Raw genomic sequence first — 16486 nt, forward strand, 5'->3', positions numbered from 1 at the left:
CGTAATGTCTTCTACCAGGTGGAGAAGCACCCTCTCCCTTAAGCATCTCCAGACTTCACCCCCACCCCCCGCCCCCAAGAAAGCCCAGTCCGATTTCATTAAACTCCAGCGCATCTTATTTGCCCTGCGTGACGATCCATAGTTGAACTGCATCTTGTTCGTAATCCCAGACAGTCAGTTCGAAAGAAAAAGAGTTTTATTTTCACAATGAAACACGTGTGGGGCTGCGAAGTCATCTTCCAGCGCCTGCCCAGGTGCTAATTGTCCTTATTTATTATAAACGCAAACCTAGGGAACAGTTTCATCAGTCCACGGTCAGAGTTTGGGTATTTCAGGGCAACAGTTTTTAGTATAAACATTTTAGAAACTAGTATTTTTATTGTGCTTTTGGAAGTGACCGGCTTGTCAAATAATTTCAGTGTTGTATGCAGCTTAATTTAGTACAAAGTATGGAAAGAGGCCCTATATTTTCTGGCAAGATATTCTCATTCTGCACAAAAATAGACCAAACCCAGATATGTCAAAATCTTGAAAAGCACTATGGAGATTTTCAATCTACACACTATCTAAAAGTTTCATTCTTCTTTATAAAAAGCTGATAAGGTCCACAAATTGTGTGTTTTAAAATCTTCCAAATTAAGTCTCCTCTTTTTTTCTTTTTGAGGAAATCAGTTTTAATTTATTTATATTTCTCTGTACATAACTTACACTGGGTTTGAGCATCACCTGAAAAAGAAAAGAAAAAAGACCAGGTGCTCCAGTTAATTTCTCACTTTGTAGCCGATTTGATAGAGACATGGGAGCATTCTGCAAATTTCTGCCACCCTCTAGAACTTCATGTCTAATTTCCCTAATATTAAATTAATGAGTAATTAAGAATTTAGCAGTTAAAAAAAAGAATTTAAACTACAAGTAAGCTTAGAGCAGATACTGAAAATGATTGTGGTTTTTGACTGTTTCTTCATTTCGTGTTATCTGAGGATATATTCCAATAACGGCAAATTTCTTTAAACTTCAGATAGAAGTGACCAATTACCTTAAGGCATATCACGTGGAAAAGACCTGCATTTTTTTAAAATGATTCTTTGCAGCTTAAAATAGCATTTTCACATACTTTTATTTGACATGAAACCCCTGTATGTTTTCAAGGCTAATAATTATGTCCATATTTAAAAAATAAGTATGTGTATATAGCCTTGATTTTTAGGAAATACTTGGAAGTGCTTTCACGGGTAAAGGGACATGGTAGTTGCAACTAATTATCAAATAGAGAGTGTGAGCAAATGAGCCAAAAGGAATCTGAATCTGAATCTGGGTCAGGGATGTACAGGGGTTCTTTATATTTTACAAGGAACTCTTTTGTAAACTCGAGATAATTTCAAAGTAAAAAGTAAATCTGTATTTGCATGTGTGTATGTGTGCACATGTATATCAATATATATAATTTATTAGATTTTCCTCTATTAATATGGCAAACAGTGCAAAGAAATGGTAAAACATCTATCCCTGTTAAGGTAATAACTATTAAACTTGGGTGACTATCTGTTCAGAGGATATATATGCCCCCTCCCTTACTTTTCATAAAAATAGTGTAAATATAATTCTGCATTCTGTTTTTTTCCACTTAACCTTCTATATTAGACTTATATCTTAACAGGATTCTCCTTTTTCATTCTCTTAACCTTTTCTTTCTATTATATACAGATACAGAAAACCACACTAAGTGTATAATCACTACCCAGATCAAGAAAGAAAGATTTTCCAGGCACCGCAGAAATCCCTCTATATGCCCCATCCTAGCCATAATCCCCGTCTTCCCTCCAAAAGTAACTGCTACTCTGAGTTTTATCTTTATAAATAATAATTCTTATAGGAATTATAAATCATAAATTTTATAAATTATAAATTTATTATACAAATAATTGTAAAGAATTTCATAAGGCATTTCTTGGGTTTTTTCACCCATGTGCATCCTTGGACCCTACAGTTTAGTTATACCCATTTAAAAATTTCAATATATCTTTTAATTCACTTTTAGCATATAGGCCTCCCTCCACCCATTTTTTAAACTACCATTTATTTATGGAAGCATCTGGGTTGTTTGACCTGGGAAGCTTCCCACAGTCTGGATTTGCTGATTTCATACTCATGGTAGGATTTAGCATGTTCCCCCGTCTTTTGCATTTCCTGAAAATTGTAGGCTAGATCCAGGGGCTTTATAAGACTCAGGTTCAATCCCTTTGGCAAGACTAGAGGTCATGTGTTCTTTTATCAGGAGACACATTATGTCTGGGTTGTTTCTCTCTTTATGTTGTTAGGAGTCATTGGTGCTCAACGCCTGAATCCATTAATTCACTGGGAGTTGTAAACCGGTGGTATTCTAATTCCATCATTAGTTCTGCAGTTACTAGTTGAAACTTTTTTTTTTTTAATAAGTAAATGCTTCCTCTCACATTATTTGGTTACTCAATGGTTTAGGTCATATAGAAATGGCAGAATAAGTGTCCCCCCCCCCATTTTCAAGATAATAAATTTGTTCCCTCTTACCTACCAAAAGTGACCAATTAATTTTTAAAGTTATCAAAATGAACTCATAGATTTAAAAATATTTGATGGTTTTAAATTCACTTCAAATTTGAACTCACCTTTGTCTCATCTTTAACTAGTAGGAGCCTCTTAGTTTTACTCCTGAATCCTTTTGACATGAAATGAGTAGTCTTTGATAGCTTCCTTGATATCAGGTATGCCAGGGTATTCCAAATTCATTTTATACCTTTCCTGCTCAGTCCTGGAATCAGTATTTTTTCAAAAAGCCCTTCTTCTGGTGGGAAATGGTATCACAAGAAAGCAGTCTGGGCCTCAGGAAATTTTGTTGTCATTGCTACTGGGTTGGTCATTGTTCAGTGGGCAAAACTAGGTCTTTTGGTGGGCAGATCTAGTGAATACGTTCAGTTAAAATTCAGACTCTTCTATATTGTATTTCTATTTATACCTTGATTCCATACTAAAAATCTTGCTTCTCAGGGGGCATAGGAGATGATAGAATTGGGATATTCTATAATTATTCATTTACCATCTCAGAATAGCATACTAATAATACCATACGCATGTCATTATTGAAAACAGTTAACAATTCCTCTTATTTTTTGCGTATATACTCTCTATTCTTTCCTCATTGAAAATAGTTGTGCTATATTTACATTGCAGAGCATATAACGTACATGTTCTCCCCTGCTTTAGCCCCCCTTTTGTCTTTTATAAGTAACTGTATATTTAATGCTTGCCACTACTTCTTTCATGTAAAAAGATTATTCTTTATCAAAATTCTACAGATATAGGTCAAGTAGTTCTAGATGGCTTATAAAGAAAAAGAGTAAATCCCTGACCTATCTTACTCCCCATCTCACCCAGATTCTCCATCCCCAGAGGCAATCACTTTCAATTCTTCCAGCTGGATCTTATGGTATTGCATCATATTTCCAAAAACTCGCTTATGTGAATTTGTTGGTATGTTTGTAGACCTCTGGTAACGTGCTGGTTTCCTTCCTGCCCTTAAAGCATTACCCTTGAAGCCTCTGTTCTCCTATTGCAATCTATGGCTGCCAAGCCCACTGCTGTCCTGGGATCTCTCTTCCCTATCACTGTGGGGGTGCCTTCCTTATCTCGACTGTGGTGGAGTCCCTGTTTCCTCTTCCTTGTTTTATTCCTTTCTTTTGGTGGAGCACATCTTCCAGTGCTTTCCTGGACAAGGCAGCCATCTGGCATTGATGGATATGTCTGTATTCCACCCCCACTGTTAAGGGAGAGTGTGCCTGCATTCAGGATTCTAGCCTGCACCCTTTCTTCTTCCAGATGTTTTCAGGCTTTGCTGCTTGTCTCTTAGTTGCCATGGATGCTAGAGTTTGGGAAAGTAGATGCCTTTCTCATTCCTGAGCCTTTCCATATAAACTGTTTTTTCTCACCCCCTTTTGAAAGCCCTTTAGGTTCTTGTCCCCAAAGAGCTAACATTTTACTGTGATGTTCCTATGTGGATATTTCTCCATCGATTGTGGTGGGTACTGGGCGGGCCCTCTCAATCTGCAAAATCATGTCTTTCAGTTTTAGGACCATTTCTTGAATTATTTCACTAGTAATTGCCTTCCTTTTATTTTTTCCTGAAACTCCTACTAGTCAGATGTTAGAATCCAAGAAGCTCAAAGAACTCCAAGAATAAAAAACACAAAGAAAACTACATTGATACATCATAATTTCCAAAGCAATCCTGGTAAAGAGCAAAGCTAGAGGACTCACACTTCCTGATCGCAAGATTTATTGCAAAGCCACAAAAATCAAAACAGTTTGGGACTGACATAAGGACAGACATATAGATCAATGGAACAGAACTGACAGTCCAGAAATAAGTCCATACGCCTATTCATCACTCGTTCTTATGTCTGGTCATTGGGGTTGTCTAAAGCTCATTGCCTAGTAGATTCCTCAGGATGGGCTCATGGAAATGATGTTTCCTATATTCACTCATGTTTATAATAGTTTGCCTATGCCTTTTATATGGAAGTCAGTTTTTTGGGGGTATAAAATTTTTTGTTCACATTTTGCCCCCTTGAATATAATAACATTACTCAATTTTCTCTTGTCATAAACTAATGTTAAAGAGTCTGATGAGAATTTAATTTTCTTTCCAAATTTTTATTTAAATTCTAGTTAGTTAACATATAGTGTAATACTGGTTTCAGGAGTAGAACTTAGTGATTCATCATTTTTTTTTTTAAGTCACTTGCTCTTCTGTCTTGAATTCCAAAGAACTTTGTTTAATTTTGTTTTATTTGAAATTGGAGTCCTGTAATTTTATTAGACTATGTCTTAGTTATTGTTTTGGGTTAATCTCAGGTATGTGGTATATAATTTTGAAACATCTTTTTGTTTCATTAGCGTTATCTTTAATTATTATTTTTATTATTCATTCTGGTTCTTTATCTTCTTCAGGACTTCTATTATCTATATCTTTGTCCAGAATATTTATCAATGTCTCTTGAATCCTTTTTACCTCTTCATTTCTTTATTTTATTTTATTTTTAAAAAGATTTTATTTATTTATTTGAGAGAGAGTGAGAGAGAGAACCAAGAAGGAGAGAGCACAGAGGGAGAGGGAGAAGCAGACTCCCCACTGAGCAGAGAGCCCAATGTGGAGCTTGACGTGGGGCTTGATCCCAGGATCCTGAGATCATGACCTGAGTTGAAGGCAGACGCTTAACTGACTGAGCCATCCAGGTTCCCCTTGTTTTTGATTTTAAAAATATCCTTCCTTTTTTAAGATTCTATTTTTCTTAGTGTATGATATGTCTCATTCACTTGCTCCTATATTCTTTCTAGTCTAATCTTCATTTCTGAAATGATTTTTCTTTTACTTCTAATTCTTTCCTGAGTTTTGTGACATAACTTTTAAGGTTTTGAAATTCAGATCTTTTTCTTTCATGTCTTATATCATGTTCTTAATGTCATTTAGTGCATTTTAAAATACAGGTGGCCCTTAAACAAACAACATGCGGGTTGGGGCATCAACTCCCCACCTTCGCACAGTTGAAAATCCACATACAGGGGTGGCTCAGTCAGTTAAGCATCTGACTCTTGGTTTTGGTTCAGGCCATGGTCTTGGGGTCCTGGGACTGAGCCCTGTGTAGGGCTCCACACTTAGCGGGGAGTCTGCTTCTACCCACCCACCCCGTTGTGCTCTCTCTCTCAAATAAATAAATAAAATCTTAAAAAAAATCCACATACTTCTGACTTCACAAAAATGTAAGTATTAATAACCAGAATCCTTACAACATAAATAGTTGATTAACACATATTTTATATCTTATATGTATGATGCACTATGTTTTTATAATAAAGTAAGCTAGAGAAAAGAATGTTATTAAGAAAATTATAAGGAAGAGAAAATACAGTTATAGTATTATACTGTATTTATTGAAAAAAAATCCATGTATAAGTGGACCTGCATAGTTCAAACCCATGTTGTTCGAGGTCAACTATAGTTCATTACAGTTTTGATCTGTTTTGTGGGTCTTTCTGAATGCTTTCATTTTCTGTAGGAATGTTACTCTACTTCTTACTGTCTTTTCTTCTTATTGTGACTTTGAATGTAAAATTAGTTCTTCTGACCTTGAGAAGGTGGTGCATTCAATATATATATATATATCCCCCCAAATTCCCAGGACTTCCTTATTTATTTATTTATTTATTTATTTATTTATTTATTTATTTATTTATTTATTTATTAAGCTAGCTAGCTTAATAAAACTCTGAGAGTTCCTGATTCTTTTGCTCCTGTCCCTAACTTTCACCTGGGCCTCTTCTTTTCTTCTTTGCTATTGTCTCTATCTTGCTCATACTTCATTCCACTCCCATCTGTTTCTTCTCACCCCTGGGCCCTGTCCTGGACGGAAACACTGGTTGGTTGGTTTCCAGTGATGATGAAGATGATGATGGGCTCAGACTGCTCCAGTCATCTTTCACCTTTTACTGCAGGCTCCTGGAATTGATCTGCTATTAGAGAAGGCACATCCCTTCCAGCGTCAGCTGCTGTTCACAAGTAGGTGCCCCGAACTTTCCAGCGAATATGCGTTGCTTGTTTTGTCTTGCTGTGCTGAAGTTCGTCACAAAAGTCATTGTTTCCCTCTATGTCTTCCTACAGACGTGGATACGATGCAGGCTGACGGCTACTTGTGGTGTGTTCTCATTCACTTATATTTTGGGTTCATGGACTATCTTGTTACACCTCATTTTGTTGTAAATGTTCTTGACGACTTTTGGGTTTTTCTACCTAGTTGCTCTGTCTACTTTTATATGGAGACTCAGGGAAATTCAGACGCGAAATTCAGACTATATAATACCATATAGTATGATGGTACCGTAATTTTTTCAACAACTCCTTTGTGGATGACGATTCAGATGTGTCCTTGCAGACTGTGCTATGACCGACATTCTTGTGCATTTATCTTTATATACTGGTGCTTTTATTTCTGTAGTCTGAGTTCCAAAAGCGAATTCTTTTGTCAAAAGATATGCTTTACATTTTTGTAGATTTTATCAACTTACTTTCTAGAACAACTGTAGCAGTTCACTCCAAACAGCAAGAAGCTGGAGCTCAATACTCAGCATGGTCAGCAGAGCTGGATAGTAGCAGTTTGTGCAACTCTTACAGGTCAAAATGATATAGTGCTCTTTCAATTTGTCTTTATCAGCCCACTACTGTATATAAGCATTTTTTCTCATATTTATTGGCCTTTATATTTTTTCCCTCTGATTTGCTATTTTATAAGTTTTGCCCCACGTTCTTTTAGGTTGTTTATCTTTTCATAGTTATTGATAGAAATACTTTCGGCAACTGGAAACTTTTCTTCGTATGTTTAATCCCCCCCCCCCGTCAATTGCATTTTAACTTTGATATCTTTTGCCACACCGAAATATTTGGTTTTTAGTTAGAACAGATGTCAATCTTTTACTTTATGTTTCCCGGAATTCCTATTTTATTAAAAATTATATAATTCTTACCACAATATCATGCACATATTCTCCTAATCTTAATTTTTGTCATTTTGTGTTATTGTTTAGATTTGAGATCTATTTGGGTTTATACGGAAAGAGGTAATTTATTTATTTATTTTAAAAAAGATTTTCTTTATTTATTTGAGAGAGCACAGTGCGGGGAGGAGCAGAGGGAGAGGGACAAGCAGACTCCACACTGAGTGCAGAGCTGGATCTGGGGCTTGATCCCACGACCCTGAGATCACAACCTGAGCTCGAGATCAAGAAGTGGAGGCCCAACCGACTGAGCCGCCCAGGGGCCCCAGATATAGTTTAAGGCTCTTTCTACTCTATAATGGGCAATTGGCTTGAATTCTCTGAGCCTCAATCTTCTCATCTGTAAAATGGTATAATGATGCCTATTTCCTATGGATGCTTTAAGGGTGAAAATAAAATATTCAAAATGCATATTTCTGGGCACATGGTAGATACTCCACAAATAGTGGCTGTTACTCTGTGAGATAGTGTAGTGGGAAGAATGAAACAAATTTACTCCAATTGTCTAAGACTGAATTTCATAAATTAAGAAATGATCTTTTTTAGTGTTGATATGAAATTAATGAGATGATATGAAAAGCTTCTTGTATGTATCAAGTAAGCAATACATGATGACTAATCTGCTGTTATCATTTCCATTATCAGTACTATTATTAGCAATATTGTTGCCATCAATGCCCCCATATCAGTAGGTACTGAAGAAGCTTATCAATGAGGAGTCAGGATAGTTGGGTTTCTCGGTTCTATTACTGGCAGTAGGTATAGACACTTAATTCATCTGAGTTTTTATTTCTTTGTATATATACAATGAAGGGATGGTCGAGGTCACAAGTCACAGCTAAACTGCTGGTATTACCGCTGAGCATAATAACGGCCTATTCACTTTAAAAAAAAATGACGTAGAAATCCAACACATTGCCCGGCAAAAGTGTCTGTGGGCTTCTGGTTTACCCCTCCAGATGAAGATATTTGAGAATTGAAATAAATGAAGACATAAATTAGGCTAATTTGGAAATGACTCTTATTATAGCAAATATATATATATTTAAATGTGACTTTTATTTATTTATTTTTAAAGATTTTATTTATTTATTTGACAGAGATAGAGACAGCCAGCGAGAGAGGGAACACAAGCAGGGGGAGTGGGAGAGGAAGAAGCAGGCTCATAGCGGAGGAGCCTGATATGGGGCTCGATCCCACAATGCTGGGATCACGCCCTGAGCCGAAGGCAGATGCTTAACCGCTGTGCCACCCAGGCGCCCCTAAATGTGACTTTTAAAAATTCTTTCTTCTCAAGCTTTACTTCATAAAAGCCCCCGTTTTTATTAGATGTATAGATAGTACAAAATATAGAAAAGAAATAAATATAAAAAAGTTCAGTTTTTCTCTACTGTGCAAGCACAATCTGTTTTTAGGGATATTTTACTTCTATGAGTTATGAATGGCAGAAATAAACAATTTAGTTATTCTAGACCAATATCTTGGCTTACGACATTTTACTTTGATCTTCCTAGCAGCTTTTGATGAATAACAGATCAGGTTTTAAAAGGGAATAGGGTATAATGCGTTTAAATTCTATACTATTAGAGCTGCTCCTGAAGATCTATAAGAGAGACTGTCCCCAACATCATAAAAGCTGACCACGTTTGGACAAGTCTACAATATATATGGTAGTATTGCTTTGAAGAAGAAACTATTCTTCTTTGAATAATGACAATGTTGGGACTGCAATAGTTTGAAATTATCCTTAAAGATATTGTGTTACTTGAAAATTGAAAATGGGACTAGAAAAATGATGTATCATTAGGAATCCATTTAGGATGGCTATTCTTTCTGTATTTTACTTAAGGCTAAATGATTATGCCACTGAATTGCAGAGCTTGACCTGCTGTAGCATCAGGGCCCACATGCGCCTCTTCAGTGATTTGTTGATATCTTACTGAGCTGTCACTAGGACATGGTAGTGTCTCAGGAAGGTCAGATCTGTGGCACAGGGACTCAAGTCAGGCAGCTGTGTAGACGCAGTGTCCTAATGGGGGAAGTGACATGTTTCTTCTGTCTTGAACATTTAAAATTTAAACATGTAGGGATGCGTGGGTGGCTCAGTCAGTTAAGTGCCTGCCTTCGGCTCAGGTCATGATCCCAGGGTCCTGAGACTGAGTCCCACATCGGGCTGCTTGCTCAGTGGGAAGTCTGCTTCTCCCCATCCCAGTGTTGCTCCCCCTGCATGTGTGCTCTCTCTCTCTCTCTGGCAAATAAATAAATAAATAAATAAATAAATAAATAAATAAAATCTTTATAAAAAATAAAATTTAAACATTTCAAATTATGAAAGCAGTGAATGGGTATAAATATTTTTCAAAAATTATTTTTTAAACCCACTGCTGTATTCTACATGTATGACAGCTGGATTTATAGACTCCTTTCTCTTTCCAGAAGGCTATGTGACCATAAGGCTGTCAGGAATAAACATAAACTTAAAGAAATTTTAAATATTATGTTGCTTATTGTGAAAAAATAAGGAGAGGCAAGTCAAAATTTCACCAAATGAGGCACCAACTATTTCCCTGAGAGTTGGGATAGTGAGTGTCATCGGACGGCATCAGCTAGCACAGATAGACGTGCATGTTCTTGGAGGCTTCTTTCAAGGAAGGAAACGTACAGTGGGCAGATGTTGGAATCCCCCATGCCAGCTTTCCCCAATTCCCACCCTGCCCTGCTCTCAGGGCCTTGCTGTGGTCCCCGCCTTTGCTCTTCAAGAATGTATTTAGGGTAAAGAGCTCTATTTTGATGGCAGGGACAAAGCAAGAGCCGTGGTCCTATTTCAGGGTCTCACTCTGATAGATCAAAGATGCTTCAGTTCTCAGCCTACTGTTCAGCTTCAGTGCTTGGCTTACCACCATCACCACGATCCTTCCCCCCTCATCTTATCACCACCATCCTCATTGCCACCATCACCATTACCACCATCACCATTACCACCACCATCACCACCAGCATCCTCACCACCATTACCACCTTTTCAGCAACACTGTACTTCTCACCTTGATGTCACAATGTCTTCCAAACTAGTTTCTCTGCTTCTAGCAATTCATCCTCTCTCATCTTTCCTCTGTTTTTTCCATATGAATTCTCTCACATCAAAGTTATGATCATATCTCTTGCTTGCTTAAAAGCTGAAGTTTTAATTAATCTTTAATCAATCCCATTCCCAATAAATGAAGTCCAGTCCTCTGGGCCTGGCAAGCAAAGCCATGCATTAAAAAATATATCCAAGGAGGGGCACTTGGATGGCTCAGTTGGTTAAGTGTCTACCTTTGGCTCAGGTCATGATCCCAAGGTCCTGGGATTGAGCCTCGAATCCCTGCATCAGGCTCTCTGTGCAGTGGGGAGCCTGCTTCTCCTTCTCCTTCTGCGCCCTCCACTCATGCTCTCTCTCTCTCACTTTGCCCTCTCTCTCTCTCTCCCAAACAAACAAACAAACAAACAAATCTTTAAAAAAAAAATATATACCCAGGGCAAAATTCAGGACAGATTTCCCATTGCTCCCTCGACAAGTATTCCGAGCTCCAACAAAACTAGAACATTCACTATTTCTTGAACATGCTTTAGGGAAGCATTTTTCAAAATTCAGATCAAATACTACTTTATTAGAATCTCTTGGAGTATTTGTTAAAATATACATTCCTAGACTGCATGCCTGGAAACTCTCTCTTTAGAATCCTGGGTTCTTAGCGCTGTTTTCTCCTTAGTTTCAGGATCTTGTTGACTATTCTGTGACCACAAAATCCCATTTAACATCTGGCTCCTTACATACCTCATAGAGTGTTTTATAAAATAATATTATGAAACTATAAAGCAATTCGCAGAGTGTCTGACCCAGCAAAGGTACCTCTTGTTAATAATACTTGCTCTGCCCACCTCAGAGTGTATTGTGGCATTCAAGTAAATAATAATAATGATAACACTTTTATCCTATTTGTACTCTTGTAAGCTCTTGGTGGGAATGGATTTTGTGCTGGTCATTGATGAGTAACTTGTATAATCTGGTCCAGTGTTCTGCTCATTAAATACTAGCTGAATTAATTGTACAGTGGTTAATTTGTGATAGAAATTTAAATTCAGAGTTCCTATACATCATTTAAAAAATACCCTTCTTGTTGTGCTCCCAGAGGAAGCCAGCCCCTGGGGTACCTTCAGCTCCTTTGGTGGCCCCCAAAAAGTGCACGGTCAGGTCCTCCAAGAGTCCCAGGTCCTCTCCACCCCGATCTTAGGTAGCCCAGCCCTCTCCCCCAATCTGAGACCTTTGATGGGAGAGACTGGAGGACCTTCAGCTGAATATTTTGGATAGACCATTACGTTGCCTTTTTTGAGTCTTAATCCCTGGTCTGGCATATCTGTTCTTAGAAGTGGCTTTTGTCTCATTACCAAGATACAGTATTCACCTGGGACCCAGTTGAGATAAGTAGATCGTATCTCCCTTCATGTCCCTGGCGCCCTGTCTTGATGATCTGCTCAATACTTGTACTTCTATGATTAGACACTGCTGTGGTTTTTGCCAGTTGATGTCTACCCTGTCTTTCTATCCTTCAAGCATCTTTATCACCTCATCCATCAACTTCCTAATGGCAAGCGTGCTGGTACTGACTGACTGCTGATGAATTTCCAAGGACTCACTCCAGTGTCCTTTATGCATCAGCAGAGGACCCCTTCCCTGGTGGTGGGCTGCTCATACCAGGTGCTGGCTGTAGCTGAACGTGCATAGCACGTAGGTCAGGCTGATCCATCAGTGGTCTCCTCTGCAAGGGGCTACCCCCTCCCTTCATGCCCTGTGTCCACTAACCCTTACGCAGGTAATGGCCCACAGACACGGTGCTCACCTGGCTGATGGTGCTCATGGCTCGCATGTAGCTCTCATTCCTCGAGCGGAACTTTGGTGACGTGAGCAGGCCGGCAGGGTCTAGGCTGTCCAGGCTTCGGTTGATGGAGACTTCACTGACGGCCCTCAGGTAACTGTGACTCCGGATCTGGAGTTTGGGGGAGTGTTCATTGGAAATCCTGCAAGGGAATAAGAGAAGGGGCACGTTTAGTCATATTCCAAGATGTAAGCAGTACTAAGATGTGAGAGCACTGTCATTGATGTGGTATCCCTAAGTACTGGGACGAATAATGTAGATGGCTTCCTAGGATTACTAGACTCCCCCATGGTGTCTCAGAAGGAAAAACTTTTGACAGGAAATCATTAGGGTCTGATGACATTAGAGAGCAATTAAAATTCTCTTTAGCCCATGAAATAATCTCCCCATTCGCATTTTCCCAGGCATCTGGAGGAGGGAGATAATAGCTCTGACTGCCCCACTCCAGAATCTTGTCCTGTGTTCTGTAAGCCTTTTCTTTTACCCACTTCCTTTCTGTGGCCATCTTTTTGTTTTTGGACTTTCTAGTAACAGCCAGTGGGTATACATCTGTAACTATATCAGTATCTCTACCAGTTCTTCTCTCATCTACTTGTCTGTCTGTCTAATCCTTGTGTCATTTAGTTGAGATTGAACTTCGTGAACAAAACGTAAATTTTAGCCATTAACAACGCACGTATTTTTAAATCTTCATATGTAAAGAAAGTCTTTACACATTTTGCATTTTTTTCAAGATGGATTTTAAAATTATAAAAGTAGGAAAGGCTCATTGCCAAGCTATACAGGAGTGCATAAAACAGAAAGTGGGTCTCCCTCTCCACCCCTGTTTCTGCTCCAGAATTCCACAACCTTAAAAGAACTACCCATAGCAGTCTGGTGTATATCCTTCCTGCCTTTCTATACATATACAAACAATTAATTTTCAGGAATTTTTCAACCTTATTTTCACATGGGATTCAGGTGATTTTTCTTTCATTGTTCAATTTCTTTTATTTTTGCTGAAATATTGCTTGCAGTAAAAATTAAAGTTGATAAGGATGTATGCCCATTATCATTGCTATTATTTTCATTATTCTGGAGATCATAACCAATGAAATTAGAAAATAAAAAGATATAGGGGATATAAATATTGGGAAGTAAGAGATAAGCTTTGTGTATTCACAGATTATATAATTATCTGGAAGATAAAAAAAACTGAAAAACTATTAGAATGCGTAAGAGAGATCCACAGGATAGCTAGATACAGGGTTAAAAAAATTAATAGCTTTTCTATATACTGCCACCACCAAATAGAAATTTTAATTTAAAAAATCCCATTCCAGGGTGCCTGGGTGGCTCAGTCGTTGAGCATCTGTCTTCAGCCCAGGGCGTGATCCCAGGGTCCTGGGATCGAGCCCCACATCAGGCTCCCTGCTCCGCTGGGAAGCCTGCTTCTTCCTCTCCCACTCCCCCTGCTTGTGTTCCCTTTCTCGCTGGCTGTCTCTATCTCTGTCAAATAAATAAATAAAAAAAAAATCCCATTCAAATGGCAAAACATTATAAAATAAGTACAGATTAAAAAAAAAAGCAACAGAATTTTATGAAGAAAACTATAAAACTTTATGGAAGACAATAAACAAGGCCTAAACAAATGTTTAGGAAAAGGAAGATAATTTTCCTCGATGGAAGTAATACTGTAAGAAAAAAATTAAATTTTTCCTAAATTAATCTACAAACCTAAAGCAATTATAATAAAAATTCTCAGATTTTTTTTATTAGAGTGTAACAGACTCATCTTAAAGTTTACATGAAGTTCATAGCAGCATTATTCATAAGAGCCAAAAGGTAGAGGCAACCCAAATGTCTGCCAGCTGCTGAACGGGTGAAATGTGGTGTATCTGTACAGTGGAATATGAGTTGGCCACAAGAAAGAGTTTAGTACTGATATGTGCTACAACATGGATGAATTTTGTAAACATCATGGTAAGTGGAAGAGGCCAGTTGTACATTATACGATTCCACTCTTAAGAAATGTCCAGAATAAAAAAATCTCTACAGAAAGTAGATTAGTGGTTGCCTAGACTGGGACGCTCGGCGCAGCAGAAGAAGAGGAGGAAGATGGCAAGGTTGGGGGTTGATATCTAAAAGGTATGGCCTTTTTCTTCGGAGTGGTGAAAATACTCTAAAAATGATTGTGGTGATGGTTGCACAAGTCTGAATATGCTGAAGACCATTGAATTGCACATTTTAAATGAGTGTTTGGTATATACATTATAGCTCAATTAAGCCTTTTAAAAAATTATATGAGGCCTCAAAACAATCAAATTTCCTAATGGAGGGAGTTCAGAGAGTAGACTCTAGTTGGCACAATGAGGGAAGGAGAGCCAGTGAAGGGATTGCATATGGCGATAATGTAAGTAACCAGTGAGAGGACTGAGTTAGGTAGTAGCGGAACTTGGGCAGATGGATTTAAGACCCCACGTGAGGATTAAATATGGAAGATGAGTAAGAGGAGGGGGTCTAAAAAACAGCCAGAAAATAAAAATAAATAAAAAAGGAGATAAATATCCTATCAGATCTCAAATATACTTTATAACTACAAAGATGAAAGTAGTGTGATATAGTGAAGGAATAGACAAATCAATAAAATAAAGTTAAGGCTCCAGAAACAGAACTGAGTGTCTACTGAACTTATTTGAATCGCCACCTTTGCAATGTACTAAGCAGGGAAGAGATCAATTACTTAGTAATGGTATTTGATGAGTTTGCATCCACACGGAAGAAAATGGATTCCTACTGTCCATATAGATTGAAAGATTAAAAATCAAATATTTACAGATTTAAAGTTGTCTAGTATGTTATAGAAGAAGAATGTGTTTTATAATCTTTTTTTCATTTATTTGGGAGAGAGAATGAGCGAGCATGAGATTTCATTTATTTATTTGAGAGAATGAGCGAGCACGAGCGAGCACAAGCGAGGGGTGGGGAGGGAGAGGGAGAGGAAGAAGCAGACTTCCCGCTGAGCAGGGAGCCTGACATGGGACTTGATCCCAGAACCCTGATATCATGACCTGAGCCGAAGGCAGATGCTTACCTGACCGAGCCACCAAGGCACCCCTCTGATCTTTTTTTTTTTTTTTCTAAGATTTTATTTTTAAGTAATCTCTATGTGCAATGTGGGGCTCAAACTTACAACCCCGAGATCAAGAGTTGCCTGCTCTGACTGAGCCAGCCAGGCATTCCGCATAATCTTACTTTCTATACCTAAAAACTTTTTTTGAATTACCAGAATTTTATGGAAAAAACTATAAAACCTTATGGAAGGCAATAAAGAAAGCCTAAGAATTGAAACGAAAGCGGTGGAGAAAGAGTTTAGAAACAGGATGTTGAAATTAAAAGCCATAAAAAGGAAAAGATTGTCAAGTTAGAACTACATAAAAATTTAAAACTTTTGTTCAACACAAGACAGTGTAAGCAAAGTTAAGAATAATAGTCACTGGGTAGGAACCATATTTGCAATACCACACGATGTAATGTAGAGGGTTCATGCCTATAACATTTAAAGTGGACTTAGCAAATTAAAGTATAATGCAAATGACTCAAAAAATGGACAGAGGCTCAGTAAATTAGAGAAATGTTGATAAATATAAACACCATTTGCACATCAGATCCAGGCACACCCAGGTCCATGTCCGCAGATGGTAAAGATAATCTCCACAATGCAAATATCCTCTTTGCGATGCGTAAGACTGCACTCATTCTTGAAGTTTGTATGGAATTACTTAAACACAATCGTCAAAATGATAGACTTAGGAACACCAAAACCTGGGAATTTGAGCAACTACTTTTTGCAATTGCACTGAAAAAGTGACCGAATTAAAACAGATCTGGAATTTAACAGTGAAAGTAAACCTCCTACATTATTATTACAAAAGGGAAACTGTTCTAAAAATAAATGTTCTCTATGGATCCTACAAGTAGCTATCAGACATGAGCTATTTGCTCTGCCA

General features: G+C 37.9%; 1 protein-coding gene across 1 annotated transcript in view; it reads right to left on the reverse strand.

Annotated features, from left to right (window-relative positions):
• The window catches only part of DLGAP1 (DLG associated protein 1), a 793827-nt gene that overhangs the window by 169879 nt on the left and 607462 nt on the right, over positions 1 to 16486 (reverse strand). Inside the window, exon 6 of the mRNA XM_045781889.2 lies at positions 12462 to 12639. Coding sequence (XP_045637845.1) covers positions 12462 to 12639 — 178 coding nt within the window. The remainder of the gene's footprint in view (positions 1 to 12461; positions 12640 to 16486) is intronic.

Source organism: Ursus americanus, chromosome 19 (assembly GCF_024610735.1).
Source record: "Ursus americanus isolate L20-20 chromosome 19, mUrsAme1.1.p, whole genome shotgun sequence".
Lineage (NCBI taxonomy): Eukaryota > Metazoa > Chordata > Mammalia > Carnivora > Ursidae > Ursus > Ursus americanus.